The following is a 23,010-nucleotide window of genomic DNA, read 5'->3' as shown; positions in this document are numbered from 1 at the left end:
TCGTGTTTGTGTCGGTAATATTTACCTGGGTCCTATGAACTTGCACATTGAAAATAAAGCAACGATTCAAGTATTCGACAAGACTCCTGAATGCGGGTAGTTTGTTAAACTACAAATTATGTTTGAAAGAGAAAAACAAACCAGTCTTTGATTAGCAGCAACAATTAGAACAAGTTGATTTGTGGTTTTGAAGTTGAATGGATTAAAAGTATGTATGCATGTATTAGAAGCCATTTCATAAGCATTAAAAGCACACTTTTTAATTGGAAATTTAATTTAGGTTATTTATGCAATTGCAATCTCAAACGAGCAATAGGGGCACATCTAATTTGCACAGACAGCCACTCAGCTAGCAATGGAGAAATGACACATTGCAATGGCTGGGGTTTCTTCACATTTTGAATATCATTGACTTCCTACAAAGTTGTATTTATTTCATCTGGCCTGGAGGGAAGATGAATTGATTCGACCCCTTGGCTGGCATTTTAACTTGTACTCTTCCGGCTTTGAGTCGCGTGTTCTTAACACAGCATCACCGTCCTGGCTGAGATGGCAAATGGCTATTTTGTGTCTTTAACTTTGTGAATAATTGACATTCCTTGCTGCTGCTGATGCTACTGCTGTTAATATGAATAGTAATGGTGATGATGCTATGTTTCTTGTCAGGACGAATGAGTCCATTCTACTGGCGCTGTACGAGGCGGTACACCTCAACCGGAACTTTGTGGCAGTTCTTGCTCATGTAAGTATTTTTACATTTGATGTGGCTCATGGGGCAAAGACGCTCATTGAAGTCTGATTTGGTTTTCAAATATAGACCTACGCTGGTATTCTCAGAGCGCACAGGCTTTGACTGCATCAGATGGGTTTAATGAGAGTTTCTGAATGGATTTAGTTGTAATTTGGGCTGGCTGCTGCTGATGAGTGAGTGGTTATGAGTTCACATTGGTGTAAGATGTTGTTCTTGCATAGAAATGTACTGCCCTATGTTGTTTGAACTCACTCTGATCATATAAACTGTAGCTCTCCCAAAAGGGATTTTCTCATTTGGTGCTATACCATTGAGTTGTACATTACACGGAATTAAAATTACACTGCCTTTATATTCGATGTTGCATTAGAATGGCATCACGTTGTTTAATGAAAGTTCTGACAAGGTTTGACTAGACACACTCAACAAAAGCATTATACAACTGCAGAATATTATATGTAGGAAGGCAGAGTAACGTTATATTCACGAAAACCAATATACAGTTGTAGATAAAGGTTGTGATCTTCATCCTCCACACCAGGAACAAAGTAACAGTATAATGCTGTGCTATGCTTATGTCATCAAGGCTTGCGTGCCAGTGTATTACGGGTTTGCCGAATAACGTTCCCCCTTTGCAGTGGCTGTGTCTGCTGCTCAGGAGAGCGAATTGTTTCCTACTGTGTGCCGTATCTGATCCTGTTATTCACACACCTACAGTCCTGGTGTTCTGTAAATTGGAGACGGCATATCTCACTGAACATACCCCCCCACTATCGGGGAGCACTGGCTTGCCATGTTGATCCCCAACCACTACCCCCGCCCCACCCCACCATTCCTTCTGAGCAGCCAGCTCCACAGATATGCATCGTGGCAATGCAGTAACCCTCTTTGGTAATGCCCCTGAATCTTCCTGAGAGCAAAACTGGCCGATGATTAAGCCGTGGCTCCAGATGATTAAGCCGTGGCTCCGGGTTTAACACTGATTGCCACGCACGTTTTATTTTTCCCAAGCACACTGTATTGAAACAAAATACCGTACGTTATTTCTCTTATGCATACAGCGCATTTTGGTATTTTAACTCGACGTTTGTTATAAGTGTTCTTGGGGCTTGCATTTTGCGTACACCTCTGAGGCTAACAATTCGTTTCTGTAAACTTGCTCATTCCCAGATACTTTTATGGCAGTTAGAAGCTGCTGAGCACTACAGAAATGTGTGCACACGTCTCGTCGGCTTACATTTATGTTACGTTACGAACTCTGTCGCTCAGCCCTGTGGTGCAGACATGACGGCACCTTCTCCACGGTGTAGTTTCCACCTGCCTTGAAATACAAAGCCTCGGGAAAAGTGAACGTCAAACAACCAGCTACAATGGGACCTAATTTATTAAACTGCTGCACAGTTTTGAAAGTCCTTGCTGCCAGGTTTTCCTACCCACTCGCTCTCTTGCCCATTAGCAAGTTTCAGTTTGACGACATTATACAACTTTGCCGTTTGGTCTTTGGCGCTATACCGCAGCTTGATGCGAACTATCGTTCATCATAAACCTCTCGACAGTTCTTCCGCATAGAAAAAGCAGATTAAAGACTGCATGGAAATCAACAACAGAGTTGGAAGTGGACCGATGTCGCAAGGCTGATGTGTAACAAAAAAAGTTTCTGTTCCTGGGTAGTAAGGGTTATTTCCTAATTGCTTATGCCTCAAAAGTATAGAAAATGGCTTTTATTTCCCACAAACTTTGCTTTTGTGACTAGTACACGGATATTTTGAAATGTACCTATTTTCAATGAGAAAACGTGTGCATTTGTGTCATTCTTTCACATAAAGGTCACAAAAGCAAAGTTTGTGGGGAATATTGGACATTTTCTATACTTTTTAGGCATGATCATTAAAAAATGACAGTACCCAGGAACAAAAATAGTTTTTTACATATTCATATTATCTAACCCCAGCCCCGTGCATCTCTCCACCGCGGTTTTGCCCTCGTAACCCCATCAGGGTAGTGGAATTACAGCAGAGAAAACTGTTGGAAAGGCTACTTTGTCACGGTTGAGTTTATTCTTGGCTAATACGCCAGCAATATACTTTCGGTGTTTGCTTCCATGTGGAGTTGTAATGCATTAGATGATTGTTGTGGGAATTTTTTGTTGTTGCGCTTTCGTGACTGCAGGAATTCATATTCTTTGGGTCTTTCGGTAAAGTCGCATAGAACAAATTAATTCATTAATTTTAATATTCTACGTGACTTTACCGAAAGACCCAAAGAATATAAAGCATTGGTGTTTCATTTTCAGCTTTAGACCCCTGTCGAGTTTGAGAATTTAAAACAGTCTAATGCCTGATTATAAAGATGAAAGATAAAACCCTCACTTCTCTCGTCTAAAGCTGTGTGATATTCCGTGCCATATTTATTTTGAGGACAAAAGGAAAGACCTTTACATTTTTTGTTTAAGCAAACTGTACTTCACGTGCAGTCTCTGCTTTTCACGAGGAGATTGATGGTGTATCGTTGAGGTACGATACGTCTTGTGCACCTGCTGGTAGCTCCCTCAGACATGCATCCGAATGCCATTTGCCTTTTACCTGTTGGAAATGATTGTGATAATTTTGGATGGTTTAAGGTGGTTTTCTAGTGAACTTTGGCCGGGAGGCTGAGCGAGATTCAGGCCTTGGTGCTTCACCAGGAGAGCGCCGTTCTCCGCTGAAGGATTCCCACAATTGTCCTGTCTGGGTTTGGAGAGATTGTTCTCCCTTGTTTGTCACACAAAAGCATTCAGATCGAAGGAGGAAGGAGTGGAGTGGATAGGCGTGGTTTGTACCTCGTCGTTTTTACTTAAAGGAGGCAAAGCTGCTTTGAAGTTGTGGATTTTGTCGTACAGGTAGCATTGAGACTTTACGGGTTCTGGCGTTTGATTTTGTGGGGGGTGGCGGTGGGGGGGGACACGAGGCTCATTCTACGACAGTGGTTCTTAACCTGGGTTCGATCGAACCCCAGGGGTTCGGTGAGTCAGTCTCAGGGGTTCGGCGGAGATTAAGACACACACCCGACTCATGATTGTGCACCAGTAAAACATATACCTATGTTTTGAATTTGAAAAAATCATATTTTATTTTTCCAATTAATAAAGGTTCGGTGAATGCGAATATGAAACTGGTGGGGTTCGGTACCTTCAAAAAGGTTAAGAACCACTGTTCTACGAGATCAGTGGTGATCTCAGAGGAGAGCCGGTAGGCATGTCTCTTATAGAGACACGCTATGAAGTGCGGCTGCTTAGAGGCTGAGTCTTTTGAGTGGGCTGTGCTTTCCGCACTAGCTTAGTGAGTGAGAAAGGTGGCGTTTGGGAATCTGGTGGCAGATTCTTGGCCCCCGTTCCTTGATGTTCATCTACCCTCATCTGTGGTCGTTGATCTTCGTCTGGCCTCCTCCTTCTGTTGTTGGTGTTTTGGCAAAAATTCAGATGTCAGGAAGCCTCTGGAGGTATGCACTTTTTTCCCCCCAAAGATTCGTATGAACAAGACGATTCAGTTACACACCGAGGATATGAAAGGAGGTTGACACCAGCATAAACACATTATGGGTTACAGTGCAATGGAAACCTGTCCAACCTGCATGTTTCAATAAACTGTTGCAATAAACTCTACAACCCCCTCCTGGTGTCTTCCTAAGCTCTGATTGCCCTGTAGGAGAAGAAGAAAAAAGGGGAGGGAGGGGGGAATGCACATACGGTGCGAAAGAAGTTCAACACACATGAAAGTGTTGAGAGCTACTGAAGGGTAAACTAGGGTTTAGTCACTCCTTGTTAAGGCTGGTGAACTGAAGCGGCCATCGGCACGTTCTGTTCCCACTCTGCTCCCCACGTTCTGAAGAGGGAGCATGTTGGGCGTGGAAGTTCTTCTTGCACGGCTCTCTTCGTTATTGTCCTCTGCTGGTGGGCTGGTTTGTGGGGTTTCCAATGTTGGTCGTTGATGTCTTTTTCTAATCGTGCTTCAGTGCACGGGTCACTTGCCTGCTCCGTTGTCTTCGTTGCGTTACTGATGCTCAGAGGCGCTGTTTTTAACGTGCATAATGCCCTGAAGGGAGCGTTGGGTGTGGGTTTTACTTTAACTGGAGCTTTCTTGAGGCCATGGGCTAGAGTTTGGACGTTGACGAACGTGTTTATGGCCACTTTAAGAAAACAAACCGTGCATAAGTGCTTTAAGCCTGGCTTTTATATACGTTAAAACAGTTTTTATAATATCCGAACTTAAAAACTAATTGAAATTTGCTATTTTCTTCTCTATTAAGTGTAACATAAGGGAAGCTGTTATAAAGTGGTTTGTGCACTACGTTGTTAATCTGGAGAGCTGAGTTGATCTTGCATTCGTGTTAAGTGTATTGAGTCTATTGAGAGATATAAAATAAGGGAGGCTCATTGTTACCAGCCTAATGGCTAATAGCTTTTCCATTAAGGTTTATATCATGGGCTTGACATTGAAGGGACCACATTTGTTCTTTAATTCATGGGAAGTTAAGTTTAGCACTTCTGTCAACAGAATTTTTAGCATCTTGTAAAAAAAATATACAAGAGCTGGCTGCTGTTTTGTCAATAAAATGGTCCCCATAAAATTGCACATTGTGAGACCGTTTAAATATAGTGGATGGAAGGTTTCTCTTGATGTTTGTGACTCGTATCAAGATGAGCTGCGCTCAAATCGACAGTTTTTTTTTTATCTTCGGGATAAATTACTACTACATCTCATTTCGGATGGAATTTGACAGTATTGTATTTTTGCCTCACGTAATTTTCTGCTCATCGCCCGGATTACATGTTTTGGTTTGAATAATGTTTTATTGTATAAAGGGGCAATTTTCATTCGTGGCATGTGCTGGCGATAGCTCGAGACGTACATCAATTTCACACGGCACCTGTTTTTTTTATGTCTGACAAGTTCGTATTGATTAATTGACAGGTCCTTCAATAAATGATGTGAGATTTCTCTTTTTTGTTACCCTCGTAAATGTATTAGCTTGTTTTCTTCTCTCTGGTCTAGTGACAATGTTTTGATCACTCAACGGGGATATTTTTTACTGCTGACCATCAGTCGTTTCACACGGTGCAACGACTGAAATTTTAAAGAGCACCATAGAGATTATTCTTTGGTTCTTTCGGTAAAGTCACGTATAAAGATATAATAATAAATTAAATAATAGCATACGACGTTTCTATCGCAACACAAGCAATCATCATCAGGTATAATGAAATAGCGACATAAAATCTAACCAGAAAACTATAGACAGACATATAAGCAGACAGATATCACCAAGATACATAGAGCGAGCAACACAGGTACAGAGAGGGGTGATCGTCTCTGTGGGGTGGCCTTAAATAGACAGAGGGGGGCGGAGGCAGCGAGAGGGAGGGGTTAGAGACAAAATTTACATGTCAATGAGTACGAGGAGACGCGTAGAGAAGTACGCAGGCTTAGAGGGAGAAAGAAACACACTAAAATTAAATAACCTAGCAAAGTATCGAAATGTTATGTAAAACGACACAGAGAGTCGGTCAACACACAATTAACGCATAGCCTGGTCGATTACGTATTTCAAAGATTGCTAAGTTAGAATTTAAGTGTGAAAATTCCAAAGAAAGACAAAAGATAAAAACGAGGAACGGAGACACACAGACAGAGCAGAACCTATAGAGATATTGATAGTTGAGTTAATAAAGATATACATATGATGGGAACTGGTTCAATAGACCATAACTCCAAAGAGGATTCAGATTTGACTAGAGGACAATTATCTTATAGATTATTATCCCAACTATGCATTTTCTTGTCATGAAAAATTTTCAATGATGAAATTGAATGTTTGTACATACAATAGCTTTATGGATTGTTTTGTAAACATGTGTGTTTGCGTGTGTTGTGCGTATGTGCTGTCATAAGAATAGTGCAATGTTTGCATTGTGCTGCTACGTAGCATGCAAATGCATTAAAACTATTGAATGTGTGTTCATAAGAAGGTGATGTCATTTCCAGAGTCACCCAGAAATGGGAATCATCACCCCACCTCCTACAGCACCCGCATCACCCACCACCCCGACCACTCCGCAGCCAGGCACCACCCCTCCTGCCAATGACTGTGAGTGCTTCCAACACGCCACAGCCAGAACTTATCACCCAGCACCGGCTAGCCAGAATTCACGATGCTCGGTCCACCACAATACCTTGCTGATTTCGTCAAGGAGCATATAAACCATCGCGCAAACTCCAGTCACCCTCACAGTGGCTTTTGGCTAGCCGTCGAATATAGATGGTCACTGCATCGCGCGCTTTTAGATGTGATTTTGTGACCATCTGGAATGCTTTTCCTCTCTATTCGAAAGCCACTGGAGCTATGCACTTTTAAATATAGTTTAAAACTCATTTCATGAGAGCTGATTTTTGTGTTTAGTTTGTGGTCCTTCCCCTGCACCACCGATTAGCACGGTTGGCTACGCGCAGTGCGAAAGAAGTTCAACACCTACATATGTACACGCTCTTTTTAACATACGGTGTCCACCAATGAGTAACAAACAAAACGTCCACCATGGACCTAAAGTCGACCATTGTACTGTGAATGGTGGAGTATCAGCGCACCGGTTGACACGCTGCACTATGAACCTGGTGACCTTAGTTCAATTCGCGGTCATGGCTAACATTGGTGGTAATCGATATCTCAACCGCTGACCTGCCCATACTGGACACATGTGAAGAAGTGCTTCATAGTTCATTGGACTCCTCCAATCTAAATAGAGTTTCTCATTCTGAACTGGTCTTTTAGGCCTCCCCCGATGACCAATCTGCATTGACCAGCATGGTAAAGTACGACCGACACAACTTGGGGTGACCTTCGTCTAGAAGTGGATTGACAAAGGGCAATTTAAATGTACCATTCAGCATCTGAGATAGACTTTAGAACGCACACAAATAAATGTCCAGCCTTAAGCACTGTTTAAAAACCATTCACTGTGCACTATCTAACTACTAACTAACATGCATCATGAGTATCACTGAGCATGCAGAAAAGAGCATCCAAAATGCACCACCCAGCCTGAAGCATTTAGCAGCGAAACACCCTCTGCCAATGACCTAGCCTCCAGGAGGGAGCAGGTTTAGTGTTTTATAAGTCATCAGACCGTAAAATGTATTGATTGGTTGAAAATGATTTAATACTATTTCGACACGGTGGAGTATTGATCTGCTCATGGAGCTGACATTGTGTGTGTGAACTCAGACCTCATGTGATTGTAGCTTTGACATACTGGTGTGATGGCTCACAATGTATAGAGTGAGGTTAGGGAAATCAGTCTGTATGTTGCTGGGGACATTAATATTTTGAGAATCTGTTTTAGAGGAAAAGAACACCTTCATGCTCAGCCACCCTCAATTATTTGCTAGTCATTGTGCATTTGGCTTAGATTGGGGCAAGTCTGAACACATTATGGTATTGTGATTCTAAAGTAGTACCGTTACATGATATATTCAAAACAGAACAGCCCCATGACTTAGGAAGGCCACATAGGATGTTGATTTCAACTTGTCATTGTGTTGCATAAAGACATGTTTTTAATATCTACAGTGGTAATCTCTGCCAACTTATAGTTGTTCTTCCCCCGCACCTCCGATTACCACGGTTGGCTACGTATGGTGTGAAAGAAGTTCAACATACATGCATACAATCACAAACTGTAATGTCTATTTTTATTCCTGGCTCTGTCAATAATAAAGTCTACTAAGCGCTAGCACGCCTGAAGGGCGCACGTTCTGTGTTCCCGCGGTGCTTGTCTGATTGCCGCTTCTCGCGGGTGTTTTTGCTTCAGCACTGAGCAGCACAGAGCTCCCACTTGATCCAAACATCCAAACCAGCAATCTCCTCATCACATTCCTCAAGTACAGCTCCATCATCATGCAGGACACCAAAGGTGAGAGCTGTGGCTGAGAGGGAGATTTTGTTGTGGCAACGTTGGCCCCCTGTGAGTGAATGCGTGAGCACAGCCAGCCACCGAGCAGAGCTCGTTCGGTGTTTGATGTGAAACCTTTGGTGTGTTTTGTCCGAGTGAACGTGCGTGCACTTGTCTTTTTTGTTCTCAATGCAAAAGCGTGGATGGACGACGACGACGACGACATCAAATTGTAATGCAATTATGGACGCTGCCTCTTTATCAACGCGTAAATCAGACCCATTGTCTCCGTGGGTTTGTCGCCTGGGTATAAATGAAGAGCGTTTATTAAATTCAATAGCAATTGCTCTACATCAGAGTCTGTTGATTTAAAAACACTTGTTTTCCGAGGATAGTGGTGTTCGAGATGGAATGGGGAAAACTCTCACGTCAGTTTTTGCCTCCGTGCTCAAATGAGCCATGGAGTGGTGTTCGTCTCATTTGGCAGCCTGAATATTCCACATTGCAGTATTCGGGGCCCATTCTGTCCATGCTATGACCACTGATCACTTCCAATAAAGTGATACCTACTTGTACTCTTTGGTTTTTTCGGTAAAGTCACGTAGGTTAAAAAATTTAACAAATAAATTAAATCACGACGTTTCGGAAGCAACACAAGTCTTCAGGTGAAACCGTCACAGCAAAATTGATGTATCAAGTGAAGAAAAGTCCCAAGAGACCCGACCTTTCATCTTCTTGGTTCTTTCGGTAAAGTCATACTGGTTAAGGGGGGAGGAGCCAGGATGGGCTGCGGGAGAGGAGGAGTTGTGAGATGGTCAGTACGGCTGCTGGAACTGAACCTTTGTAATGTAGATGGCAGAAGTAGATACGCAAGCTAGGATTAAGCCGCCTTTTGTTATGCTGCTGAGTCTAATACTGAACGAGAATATAACTTATAACCTTACAATTGCGAATTAAGTGTTCTAATCATAACACCACCTGGCCATATAGAAAAACTCACATCAAAATTAGTAATTAGGGGCTTTGTGCCCATGTGCTCTGGTCTTTTTGTTAATGTTGCCAGGCTGCTATTATGGGAATTGTCATGCTGTCAGTATATCCCGTATCTGCAGATACATAGTTTATCACCGTTGAGAACAGGGACGTTAATCACCACCCTTCAGGCTTTCAGTGTTTTGTGTAAATGGAAAAGTGTATTGAGCTGATTCTAATTTTCTTTCTTTTTACATCCGTGCAGTAATCCACAAACCGAAATGTTGGGTCCATTGCATTTATTTATTTTGCTGTAATATTCTGCAATTTTGAAAATGAATCGGAAACTATTGCAAAATAAAAGTATGCGTTTGTTCAATTTGAGACGATGCAGCCATGCTGAAGTGCATCACTGCTTTGATGTTAGTATATGAATAGAATGCTATGTCTTGTGTTTGGCATTGAAATGTTAACTGCAACAGTTGTAATAGGATTGCTATGTAGGGCTCTTAAGCATTTTGGCTGGACAGTTATATAGACCATTTCTGGACGGTGAAATTAAATTGAAACTCAAATTTGCCTATTCTGTGACCTGGAACGTGATGTGTTAATCCGCGTCTCATGGCAACAGTGAATGTTTAACAATTTAAGTGATTTATCAATTGATAACAGTGCTGCTGTCATTTGCAAAAACTTGAAATAATGGAAGAATAGGTACATTAATGCCGTCAGGCCATTCATTGAGGCCCTGCAAACTGCTTGCTGTATGGCCTGGACTCCCCTTTACCAATCGGCATTGACCAGCATGCAGTATGATCAAACGATCGCCAATCCAGCAGAATGAAAAAGGGTTGTGTAAATTCTCTTCCACACTTAAATTTACAGCATACCCTTGGTTCTTGCTTGACAGAGGTTTTAATTAAAACAATTGTTGCATTGAAATGTTGACACTTAATTTTCTCCCAGCCCAGTACTGGTTTGGTGTTCTGCTGGAAAGATAAACTAAACGTGCTCCTGGAGTCTGTAAGGTCAAATGAAAAATAGTTTGATGATAATTTGAGAACGATACTGAGAAACCCAAAGCATTTACACTGAAGAGTTGTCTCGAGAGAGACCAGATGTGGTAAAGACTGTGAATAACCAAATAGATAGAGATTTCCAAGATTAGTAAACATCTGGGAGTCTAGTGTAGTAACAGGTCTCCTTTCCAAGGGAGGCCTTTTACAGGTACGAACAACAGTTCCACACTGCCCACCAGGGATTATTTGTCTGTCGTGCATAGCCCCTCCCAAACATGTACGCTCCCGGATTGGTTGAAGTGTGTCACGTGACCGCGAGCTTTCTGTCGTGCACGAATGCGCTGTCCAACCAAGTTCCTACCTGCCCACTCCGAAGGAACGTGTTATATTTTACCCAGAAATATGAATGAGATCCTGCTGGGCACTCAAGAGTGACACCGGCTGGTTTTTATGCTGAGGAATCACTCTTTCATGGCGATTTTATTCTTACATCCTGACAATGAACGATGCCCTCTCTACAGTGGTCTAATTCATCCTATTTCTGACTTAATAACTTTAATGAACTTGAAGATTTTATTCTCTTTACTGTGCAGACATCACTTTCCCAGGAGAATAATTCTTGCAGTTTCCATGTTTTTAAGTGACGATTGATGCAATGGCATTTCATGCATATTCCTGTCATTTGATTGTTGGGCTACAAATGAATTGTGATGCCTTTCAAAGACACACATTATTGTTCTTTACACATTTCCAGAAACACGCTTCACATTGAAGCCGTATGGCAGTGTGTAATGGATTACAGGCATGCAGATTTGTAGAGTACACTGATAATTATAAATGCGTTATCAAATCTATCAAAGGCAGCCACATTCATTTTAAGCCACACATTTTATGCACTGCATACTAACTATGTGTTAACTTGTGTACTAACTCGCCATGGTGTGTTCTATTTGGTACTTTCAAGAATGATTGATTGAGACTTGGCCTTATTATTGTCGCTTGAATTGCAGATCAAACCTACTGGCCATTCTGGTCTTCAACAGTTGCTGCGAGCTTTAAGTAGATGTCAAATTTCAAGACTTGGAAGCTTATTATTTTTGTGATACAATATGTACCTGAGAAGAATCACACCATTACCAAAACTGTCAAAAATAGTCTTTTGAAATTACAATATCGGAGCGTTTCATTACAAAATTAATGGACAGTGAGCATGTCTAATACCCCACGTTCTATACAGCTGAACATTAAAAAAATCTCATTTGAAAGGAGTAATTATCTTTTACAGAATTTCAGATTCACATGGTTGGGATCATATGCCTGGGTCAGTTGAAGCCTGTTTGATTCTATCTGGGGTTACACGTGTTTCTCCCACATTCCTCCTTTTGGCATGTGATGTTTAAACAGCATGTCCGCATCCATTGCTGATTGTAGTCTATCCATTTGGTCTGGTGACAGAGTGATTGACTTGCAGTCAGAAGGCCATGAATTCAAATCTAGTTCAGAGTTCACCTCAGAAAATCTTTCTTCTCCCTAACCATAATTAACCCTAATTAGTTCAACTTTGTGGGAAGTAAACAGTGGTTTGTCAAATAGAGAGAATAAGCTAAACCATATTAATGTGGAATCTCCATGACCGGCTCCTGGCTTCTCATGTACGAGAAGGTCACACTCATTACACACAAAGTGCTTGCCACAAATGAAGCACACTACCTTGCTGGTCTCGTCAAGGAGCATAAACCACCACGCAAACTCCGGTCATCCTTGCAGTGGCTTTTGGCTATCCATCAAACAAATACGGTCACCGCATCGCGCGCTTTCAGATGCTCTTCTGCGGCCGTCTGGAATGCTTTTCCGGTATTAGGAAGCGAATGGAGCTATGCACTTTAAAATCTAGATAGAAAATTAATTTCTTCATAACTGCTTTTTGTGTTTTAGATTGTTGTCCTTCCCCTGCACCTCCGATTAGCATGGTTGGCTACGTACGGTGCGGAAGAAGTCTTAACATGCAAACATATACATACATACAACTTCAGCTTGAAATTAGATTGGGCATGGAGACTCACATCTACCCCTCTATTTAAGGAATGAAACAGGAGGACTTCTCCACAAATTTGGCTGTCGCCTGATGAAGCTAGTTGTAATTATTGGCGAAACGTCGTACTCCGATTGTGAATGGCTTGGCTCTTCAACACACCGGTTAGTGCTGTACTAGTGACGAATTGGCATGTTCTGTTTACGTGACAAACGTTACTAATTGGCTATCGGATGGTGGCGGGTTTAACGACACATTTACGTGATCTAACCCCCCAAAAAAACCTGTATTTTGGAGACTTAATTAGTGATATTTTGTAATTTGTATTTCTTACGGTAATTCCGATTGCGCTAGCGGCATCTTGTCGGGAGACGAAGAATCCATTGAGAAAACTGAGAGAGCAGCATGCCCCATTTGTTGTCAGAGCGGACGGAGATTTTACACCGGTCTTCTCCCAAAATATGAAACTGCTGATTGGATCTTTACAGAGTAGAGGGCACATTCCCACGCGCTGTGCGATGAAATCGTTTGCTCACTTGAGAGTAAAATCAAGTGTCAAAGCAAGTTTAATGTTTATGTTTTGCAGTCACTGGTCACGCAGGTGAGACCACCACCTCGCTCCACTTGATAATTCTGTTTAATCACAGATTGCTTCCCAGATTCAGACTCAGGATCTCAACCATGACAGCCACCTGGTTATCTCCGCTTTTGTAAAAAAATTTAAGTGCTTTTGCAGTCAATCCATGTAGCCTATTCTCATTTAAGTAAAATGTAATTAGTGTGAAGGAGACGTTGCTTATTTATTTTGTTATTTCATTTAAGGTACGATAAATACAAATGTGGGCATAAAAATGAATAGTATGCAATTGAATTCCACATTAATGCAAATTTTCACGTCTGAAAACTTTAGGCAATTGAGCTATCATTTGTGCACTGTTGTTGTTTTCACAGTAAACTTGGCCTTTCTGTTTGACTTAACATCAGAACAAATTATTCCAGACATTAAGGCCTTTCTGAAGAGACATGCACAGCTTGGCCTGCGAGCATCTTGTCTGTTTCGAAGTACATTATTTATTAAAGTGGGGTTTTCTTTACTTCTATTTTTGCCAATTTACAGCGCAGTTCCACGGGAGGCAGCAAGTAATGGAAGGTCCCCAGCTGTGCTAAATCGCTTCAGTGCAAAATGAGAGCCCTGCAGGAGGCTGCGTCACCCCCCTGCCTGGCAGCGAGTTGAGATGTGACAGGCAAGGGAGGAGGAGGAGGGGTGCTGTATGCCCATCTTCCTGCTTGAACGGCACGGGCGCCAGTCACCGCGAGCGTAGACCAGCACAAGCCCCCCACAGTGCCCCCCCAGGCTCGTTACTGCGGCGGGCGCAATTAATATTCAGTCTCGTTTTTTTATTGATGTCACAATTAAATTAATCAAACCAAAAGGAATGAGTTACTGGTATCGACGCTGCGGTATGCTAGATATTGGAACGGTTTTTTTTTTACCCACAATTGTGTTATGCAGCGTGCTGTTTATAGATTTTTCTAAGTCTTGTTGGTAACCTTATTCCGTGATCAGAACGTAAATGGCAATAGTGATTCGGTTAATAATTGTAAAGATGAAAATACTAATGTTAGAGCTGCAGAGGAGTCCTATTCGTAGTAATACATCGACTGCACAACCAGTTATTGATAATGCATTTGGCAGAAATGCTAACATGATGAAGTAATTTACACCATTGGAACCTCATTTGCCAGTAAAAATATGATAATTGTTTTTTTACCCTTCTATCTGGCAACAAAACTGACACCTTTTTTACAAGGAGTCATGTTTACATAGACCACAATACCTGCAGTCATAATGCAAACAAAAAACATAACTCTGATAATGTGCACTGTCCTTGAAGTTGATTGGTCCACACCCGAGACGCCTTTTGGCGTCATCTGGTCCAACACATGTGAGACTAGGCTCTAAGGAAAGCTGTCTCGGGTGTGGACCAATCAACTTCAAGGACAGTGCACATTATCAGAGTTATGTTTTTTGTTTGCATTATGACTGCAGGTATTGTGGTCTATGTAAACATGACTCCTTGTAAAAAAGGCGTCAGTTTTGTTGCCAGATAGAAGGGTAAAAAAACAATTATCATCATTAAGTCATTTTGATGAAGAAAGTTAATTCAAACCTACTGCACATACTAAGAAAAGCCCCTAAGTAGGGCTGTCATTTCGCATAGAGAGCTTTCAGTTGGGCTATGTGGGACAATTCCTCCTCGCATAGCATCAATCTTTCATGAATCCAAATCGTGAAAACCCTGACATTGTACCTTTAGCGTGGACATGGCTAGAAACAAGTGGTGACAGAAAGTAACGACTGCTCCATGACACGTATGGGATTTGTGTGCAGTGGGGAGGGTGTTTTGTACGCAGATAAAATGCAGTCGGCTTGTTTCGAATGTCATTGTTTGATTCTTTGTCATCGAGAGGTGAAATTTTATGGCCGTTATCAGCAATTTTTTTTTAAAAGTGAGAACATTTTAAACAGCACAACTTCATTAATCAACCTTACATCGGCCAATAATAATACTGCTGTAATGTCGTTATTGATGCCTTAAAATAATTGATGTTAAAAATACACCGAGTTATATCAGTTGGCAGCCAACCATTGCCTTAACCCTACCTTTGGCACGAATTGATTTTATATATATACAATTGTTGGTGTAATTTGTTTAATTTGGTCCGTAAAGAAACGTTTTGATTGAATTAAATCGAACGATATATATTGCAAACATCTCCTGAGCTTATGCATAGATTGTGAAATTCGGGATCAGAATCAGAATCTTCAATTAGACTGGAGGAATCCGATGAAATATGAAGTTCTTTCTCACAGATGTCCAGTAATGCTTCCCCTCCATAGGTGAATTTAAAAATCTGTGACTTGGCCCACCACATTATTCATTCACTTTCACATCCACGCAAGGAGCAGTTCATTTTGTACACTCTGCAGCTTTACTGACAAGTACTTTTGTTCTATCAGCAGATGTTCCTTGTTTAAGGTGGGGGGGGGGGGTTATGCTAAGATACGACTGCACAGTTGGTGGTGTCGTACGCGAGGAGTGTTGTTGTGCCTCCTGCATCAACGAGCCTGCAGATGGAGTCGGCTGTATTTAGTTTTGGCCCCGTGCCCGTACTACGGCACTGGGAGATGGCGTTAGCACGTGAATCGTCATCCGTCCGATCCTTGGCGGGTAAAACTTGTTCTTTGCGAGCTGTCCCCGTGAGAGATGAAGACATAGTGCTGGGAAAGCTTTCGCCATTGACTTGGCCTTTCACTACGGTTGTCGTAGCAAATAGTTTAAAGGCAGCGCGTATGGCAAATTGTGTAGCGAAACTGTTCAGTAATGTATTGGTTCAAAAATAAAAAAAGCATCAATTAATATATGTTATGTTTCCAAAGTAACCATTGTCAGATGTGTTGTGGTTAGAGTTCTTAACTGATATTCATATGTTTGCGAGTTCAGAGTCCGGTTCGGACATCAAAGCCCATTTTCCCAATAAAATATGTTCCACCATTGTAAGAAGTTGAAATTAATCGTTGTGTGGTGAGGCTGCCAACCCTCCTTTGTGCGCCACCAATGAAGATGAACGCTGCCACAATGCCTGTTCTAAATTGGAAAATCGAGAAACATTTTCAGTGTGTCCTTTTTAACGACAGGGTCCGATGCCTTTTTACCCGACTCGGTGCGAGTCATATCAGTCATGAGTGTGTGCTTGATTGATGTAACGTCATGTTGTCTGAACAAGCTACTCATTGTGTTTCGACCATTGACGTGTATTACACAATGGCCTTGTTCTTTCAGAATCACATTGCAATCAGTGCACCTCACAAATGCCGTGCCAAATAACTTCAACATCAGAATGACTCACAATGCTGGGGTAGTCGGTACCTGAGACTTGAAAACATTGAGCCCTTTTCACTGCTCTGCTGCTATTTATTTTCTAGGAGTTAAATTAATCTTTTATTTGACGAATGTGCACACAACACATTGTGTTTGTGTTATATGTGTATATAGCTCATCGGGAGCAAGAGTGCAGTGCTTAGCTGCTACAAACACAGCGATCCGAATTCCAATTCCCACTCATGACCAATAACAGTGGCAAATATTTAAACCGGTCCTGGGTATCCACTAGGTCGACTCAGCCTTAAAGGACGACCTGATGCGGTGTGTAAACATCAGCACTGGGGAGACAAAGGCAGCCAGGTGTGGCGTGCTTCATAGGTGCTCGCTAACAGCACTTGCCCCAACAGTGTTGAAGGCTATACGGGGGATCTTTGTATTTTATAGCGCATTCATTTTTGTCATTAATTTTAAATTGTATCGTTAATTTTAAACGTAAGCATGCATTACTCTACATCAATTACCAAAAGGAAATTTATAGTTTCATTAATTGGTTTATTTTTTAAATACCACTTCTGCTTGTGGTTTAATACTGCCACATTTGTGAGGGTTGTTTGACTATACTTCACCACACTGGTCAGTGTAGTTTGTTGAGCGCAGATTTTTACAATTGAGTAATAAATGCAATCTGAACGACATCGGTGGATTATACACGAATTGGTATATTATTGTTGGGGGTATGTTATCATCAGCCATAATATCTCCACTGCCGGATGAAAGCCTCCCCAAATTATCACAATCTGTCACCACGGCCTCATGGTACAACAATGGATCTCGCTGCTGCACGTGGTCTGATCTCATCTCCATAACGGACGTCTTCAAGGGCGTGTGGGCCTTTGGCTGCCATTCCCCTGCTAGTCTCGACCGCTGGCCATCATTGTGCCTTTTAGCAACGTGTTGAACGCCCATTACAAGATTATGGATGAAAGAGTATGGATTCCTGCAGTCACGAAAGCTTCAAATCAACATTACAAGATGTTTTCAGAAAATTGGATTGGCGAAATAAAGGCATGAACACAAGTGGAAACACTGTTAACCATCTCGGACCTCTATGCTGTGTGTCCTAAAGTACTAACAATTTTATTTAGGTATGCCTTTGTATATGGTGGGTATCGTTATAATAACTGTACATATTGCTGTGCTGGTCTAACTGGCAATACTTATTCTTTTGTTGCAGATGAACACAGACTGAACAGTGCCAAGCTCTGTTTGATTATCCTCACCTGCATTGCAGAGGTACACATTTAAGTAATCAGCTTTTTGGCAGCAGCGATGAGTGACCTTTAAAGCAACACAGCTGTTATATCCATAGATTTTCTTTCTTTGATTAGCTCACGCATTGAAATCCACTTGACAACCTACCTGCCTTTGGGATTTCACAACCACACAGCGCTGTGAGGAATTTATATTAAAAAGAGGCGGCCTAATGCACTGCATGTTACGTTCTTGCGTGCCAATAAAGCACCAGAGTCGGGGTATTGATTAAGAATCACCACGGAGTGAGGCTACAAGTTGGAGCATTCATAATTGATGCCGTTGCTGCGTGATGCTCTTTTTGTTAACAGGACCAGTACGCCAACTCTTTCTTGCATGACGACAACATGACTTTTCGTGTTCATCTACATCAGATGGTGAGTGTGTGTGTGTTGCTGCCAACAGGGATGCATGTGCTGAGAACATGTGTGAGCTCAGGGACGTGGGTTGGAGAGCGGATCGACACGCGTGCGCGTCGCTCATTCCTGCAGGTTTTTCCCATTTCGAGGGCTAGTTCTTGCTCACTGCCGTGGCACTGCGTTCGACGCTCTTCACAGACATTGAGTCAGTTGAGTAGACAATGCAAGAAAGAACTGTTTAATTGAGCTCACAATGCATGAATATTCCGCACTAGGGGTAACCGAGGTTATAAGAGTTGAAATAATAAAAGAATAAAATAAAAAACATAATAAAATTCACACGACGTTTCGGCCACAACACAAGCAGCTGTCCTCAGGTGAAGAACAGGGCTTTCCGACAGCTCTGTTCTTCACCTGAGGACGGCTGCTTGCGTTGTGGCCAAAACGTCGTGAGAATTTTATGCGTATTATTTTATTATTTCTCTTCTACGTGACTTTACCGAAAGAACCAATAATATGAATCCCTGCAGTCACGAAAGCTTTAAATCGAAAGTTATAAGAGTTGTGCGTTTATAAATATACTTGCTTGCATTGCTTCGAGGTGTGATACATTGTTGTATGAAACGAAGCAACCTAAATTGCGTTGGGTTATCAAACCCAATATCATGTACATGTCCTTATGGAAGGAAATAAATGATCTCTGGATATGTGTTTGCATGGGAGGGCTTCTTTCAGTAGAAGGCATGGATAATTAATTCCACTTTAATAAATAGTCTCATAAAGCTACACACAGCTTGATATTACCATAGTGTGCAATAATTGTCAAATTAGGTACTGTACTACAAGGTTATGTACATGCACCTATATGTTTTACATGAGCTCATTAATGTGGTTGTCATAATATATGTACCAAGACTTGTATAATGCACCAGTTAGGCTCAGAGGATTCCTGTCAAGATAAATTTCAGGGCATCTAACCCTTCAAGCATTCATTGACACATAACTCTGATGGTATTGTAATTGTGAGTAAATTGTCCATTACAATGGGCACACATTGGCCTGCACACATGTCTAATGTTAAGTTATTTTTTTACTTTAACACAAACAAGGATAACATGCTTCTCTCATGATAACCCACGGTGTCTGAGCACGCAGGTTGGATTCAGTCCAGCGAACCCTTGATCCCAACGTCAAGCACAGCAATAACCACTTGGCCACCCAATAATCAAAACACATACACTCAATGGCTTGTGCGTAACATTGTAAATTGGTTTTCTTTGTAAACCTTACTCCTCGGCTTATTATGAAGCCATCATCCATATCAGACTTAAGACCAATGGGATATAAATGGGCAAAGTTCAGTGTGTTAGCTCAGCACACTCGCCTATTATCTCGCACATTCATGTATATCTCGAGCATGCAACAACCTACTGGAGGTACTATGAACACACCAGCACATTAAACTAGCACACACTGCGCCTTTCACGCACGTGTTTATATACAGCTGCTTGAAAACATGTCAACTGGTAACTTAATGGCATTCCTGCTTTGATTTCACTTTCATTATAAAACATTTTGTACTATGCGTTACGCAGCGCGAGTTTGAAAATATACGTTTAACACGGAGGCTTTCGCGACCAATATCATCCATAATAGAGGTTTTTTGGGTTAGATCGCGTAAATGAAATATTTACGCGAAATATATAAGTTCGTTTTTTGTTGTTGTTCCCAACAACTGCTGCTGACGCGCACTCTCTTTTAAATGAGTACGAAGCATTTATGTTTTAAATGAGATGCAAATTTCCATCGCAAAAAAAAACCTTTGTCCCAAATACACAGAATACGCTGGCGGCTGTCACCACTCCATGCTGTTCAGCTTTGCTGGGAGCCAACATTGCAATCGGACGCCTCATTTTTGGGTTTCAGTTCAGTCTGTGCTCATGAGTGTGGCAATAAAAAATTGCTGACATTTAGCTTCTTGTTTGTTCCAGCACGTTCACCAATTAGATACAAATGATCTGCCATCTGCTTTAAGTAGACCTAAAGGGCTCATGACCATCAGGAACGTTATGCCATAACCCGCCCCATGCTACGCCCTATATTTTATTCGTTTCCACCAGCACTAACATACCTTTAAAGCCATCCCTGTGTGTATTCACACTGGCTCATGTCATCAGAATCCTCGGTGGATAATATGCACAGTTTTACCATCCTGTAACTGTGGGGTTTACAGCTCCTGTAGGGATATAGGAGCGACATAACTGGATTTATTCTTTCTTTTTGTTCCTCCTCTCCCCAAGATTGTGGTTAACCGAGTTTAGTCGATGCAAAGTCTAATGTCTTGTCCCTTTTTGATATCATTGGACACTGCCTGCTGTAGTAAAAAAAATAGATGTGGGTATTTTGCGTAATGTTTTGTTTTGTACTCAAACTTTGCCTCCAACCCCAATGCCAAAGAACGACATTTTATTTTCAAATTCATTATCAGATCAGGATTTTTTTGTGAGGTTAAACTCGTGTAAATTCAAAAGATGCTCGTGTCACTTGATGGAAGTCACGGCATTCATGTTCCAACTGGTATGTGCATCGACTGACGATTTCAAATCCAATTATTACGTATTTCATACTGAATTGCGCAGATTATTTCTTTTTAGTTAGAGGAATTTTTGGTTACTTTGATAAGGAATTCCATGCCGCTGTGATGTTCTACGGATATGTCACTTCATGATACTATGCTGTATATTGCCAGAATGCACAGCTCTGCGCTCATCTGATGATGAATGCTAACAAATGTTATTTATTGTAACATTGTATTTTTGACAAGAGCTTTCACTTTTGCATAACTCACACCCCTGAGCCTTTGCTCATTTAATTCCCTGATTATTACTAAATCCAGCACATATTAGATAATCAGCATCTTTTTTTAACAGGATATATTTGGAAGTGATTTTCTTATGCAACCACCACCCGTCCTTAGGATGTGACCGTCCGTCCCTCCCAGTGATAATCCGACATTCTGTTATGTGGATGACTACCCTTGACTACCGACAAAGTCGTGCTAACATAATCTTCCCTAAATTTTTACTTAAAACTTTCGTGACTGCAGGAATTCATATTCTCGGTTCTTTCAGTAAAGTCAATTAGATATAAAATAAAAATTAAAAATAAAATAAAAATAATAAATTGGAAATAATAAAAGCATTATTTCTTATTTTAATTTATTTTATTTTCTATCTACGTGACTTTATTTTATTTTCTATCTACGTGACTTTAACCGAAAGAACCAAGAATATAATCATCCCTGGATGGATGATGGCTGCGCTGACCCCCAACAGTGATGTGAACTAACGATCTTTCGAGTCAAGCGCTCTTAAGACCATGCAACACACAGCTGACTAGACTATATAGAAAAAAGGTATTGGATAATCAACGCCTACTAAACATAAATAAACAGTTTAGAAAACGATACCATTAATCATCCCCCTTGTGACCCACCTTCCCCATCTCTTGCAGCCAATGCGTCACCGCAAGAAGGTTGTGGACAAGAATGTGCCGTCTCGCCCACTGGCGTGTGCCGTGCTCGGTAATTCCATCTTGTAATGTTTTGTCCAATACAGTCAGACCCTTCTGTGTATTTTTTATGTGTGTGTGTGTGCGAGACATGAGGGGAGCGGTAGTGTAGCGGTTAGCGCACTGCGCTACGAACCTGGCGACCCGGGTTCGATTCCTGCTCACGACCAACACCGGTGTTGATTATCTGAACTGCTCCTGGGCCTCCCCTAGGTCGACTCAGCCTCAAATGAGAACCTGGTGCAGTGTTTAAACATCGCCACTGGGGAGACAAAGACGGTCAGGCGTGGTGCTGGCCACCCACCCCCTCGTGTGCCGTATCGGCCTTCATAGGTGCTCACTAACAGCACTTTCCCCAAAGTCTGTTAAGGTTATATGGGGGATCTTTGTCTTTGTGAGACACATGAACACATGAAGCACTGCATTTGAGTGGGTCATAATGCACGGTGGTAATTATGTATACCTGCAACTTGGAGTTAGGGTACATGGATCACACCAAGATCGAATGAAATGTGTTGTCTTAAGTGTTTTTGTGTGGTGCATGGGAAGCGGTAGTGTAGTGGCTAGCACACTGTGAACCTGGCGACCCAAGTTGGATTGCTGCTCACAACCAATAACAAACTTGCGAATGTCTTCTATGTTGAAACCAAACCTGGAAATACAGTAAATAAAAAATAACAATATTTATTGCAAAGGGATTTTGTGGCCACCCTTTTAGTTTCATTCTCAGCCACAGATGTGTAGGAATTGCCATCTGAACTTGTCTTGGGTCATGCCGAGGTAGACTCAGCCTTAAATGCATACTGTACCTGGTGTTCTCCATTGTGAGGGTGGTATAGGTCATGCCACCATCTTGGTATAGGTCATGCCGCCATTGTGAGTGTGGTAGAGGTCATGCCACCATCTTGGTATAGGTCATACCACCATTGTGAGTGTGGTGGAGGTCATGCCACCATTTTGGTAGAGGTCATACCACCATTGTGAGTGGTAGATGGTCATGCCACCGTATTGGTCACTGGTGCCAGGCTCGATGGGTGTGCTCCACAGCAGCACGACTTGGGGGGATGTGAATTGAGTATATGCCTGTAGGAGGCAATTCGTAAGATCTTATTGTTATATCTTTGCACTTTCCTTAGGTATACCAGTTCTCTGCAGACAAGAATTCTATAAAATGCCAACAAAATA

The 23,010-nt window shown here is 41.7% G+C and overlaps 1 protein-coding gene across 1 annotated transcript in view; it reads left to right on the top strand.

Moving 5' to 3' along the window:
- ARMH3 (armadillo like helical domain containing 3) overlaps positions 1 to 23,010 on the top strand; it is an 89,168-nt gene that overhangs the window by 33,663 nt on the left and 32,495 nt on the right. The window contains exons 14-19 of the mRNA XM_078861681.1: positions 667 to 742; positions 6,772 to 6,874; positions 8,595 to 8,696; positions 17,820 to 17,878; positions 18,208 to 18,273; positions 21,769 to 21,838. Coding sequence (XP_078717807.1) covers positions 667 to 742; positions 6,772 to 6,874; positions 8,595 to 8,696; positions 17,820 to 17,878; positions 18,208 to 18,273; positions 21,769 to 21,838 — 476 coding nt within the window. The remainder of the gene's footprint in view (positions 1 to 666; positions 743 to 6,771; positions 6,875 to 8,594; positions 8,697 to 17,819; positions 17,879 to 18,207; positions 18,274 to 21,768; positions 21,839 to 23,010) is intronic.

The sequence above is a fragment of the Lampetra fluviatilis genome, chromosome 12 (assembly GCF_964198595.1).
Source record: "Lampetra fluviatilis chromosome 12, kcLamFluv1.1, whole genome shotgun sequence".
Lineage (NCBI taxonomy): Eukaryota > Metazoa > Chordata > Hyperoartia > Petromyzontiformes > Petromyzontidae > Lampetra > Lampetra fluviatilis.
This window is presented reverse-complemented; position numbering and strand designations above follow the sequence as displayed.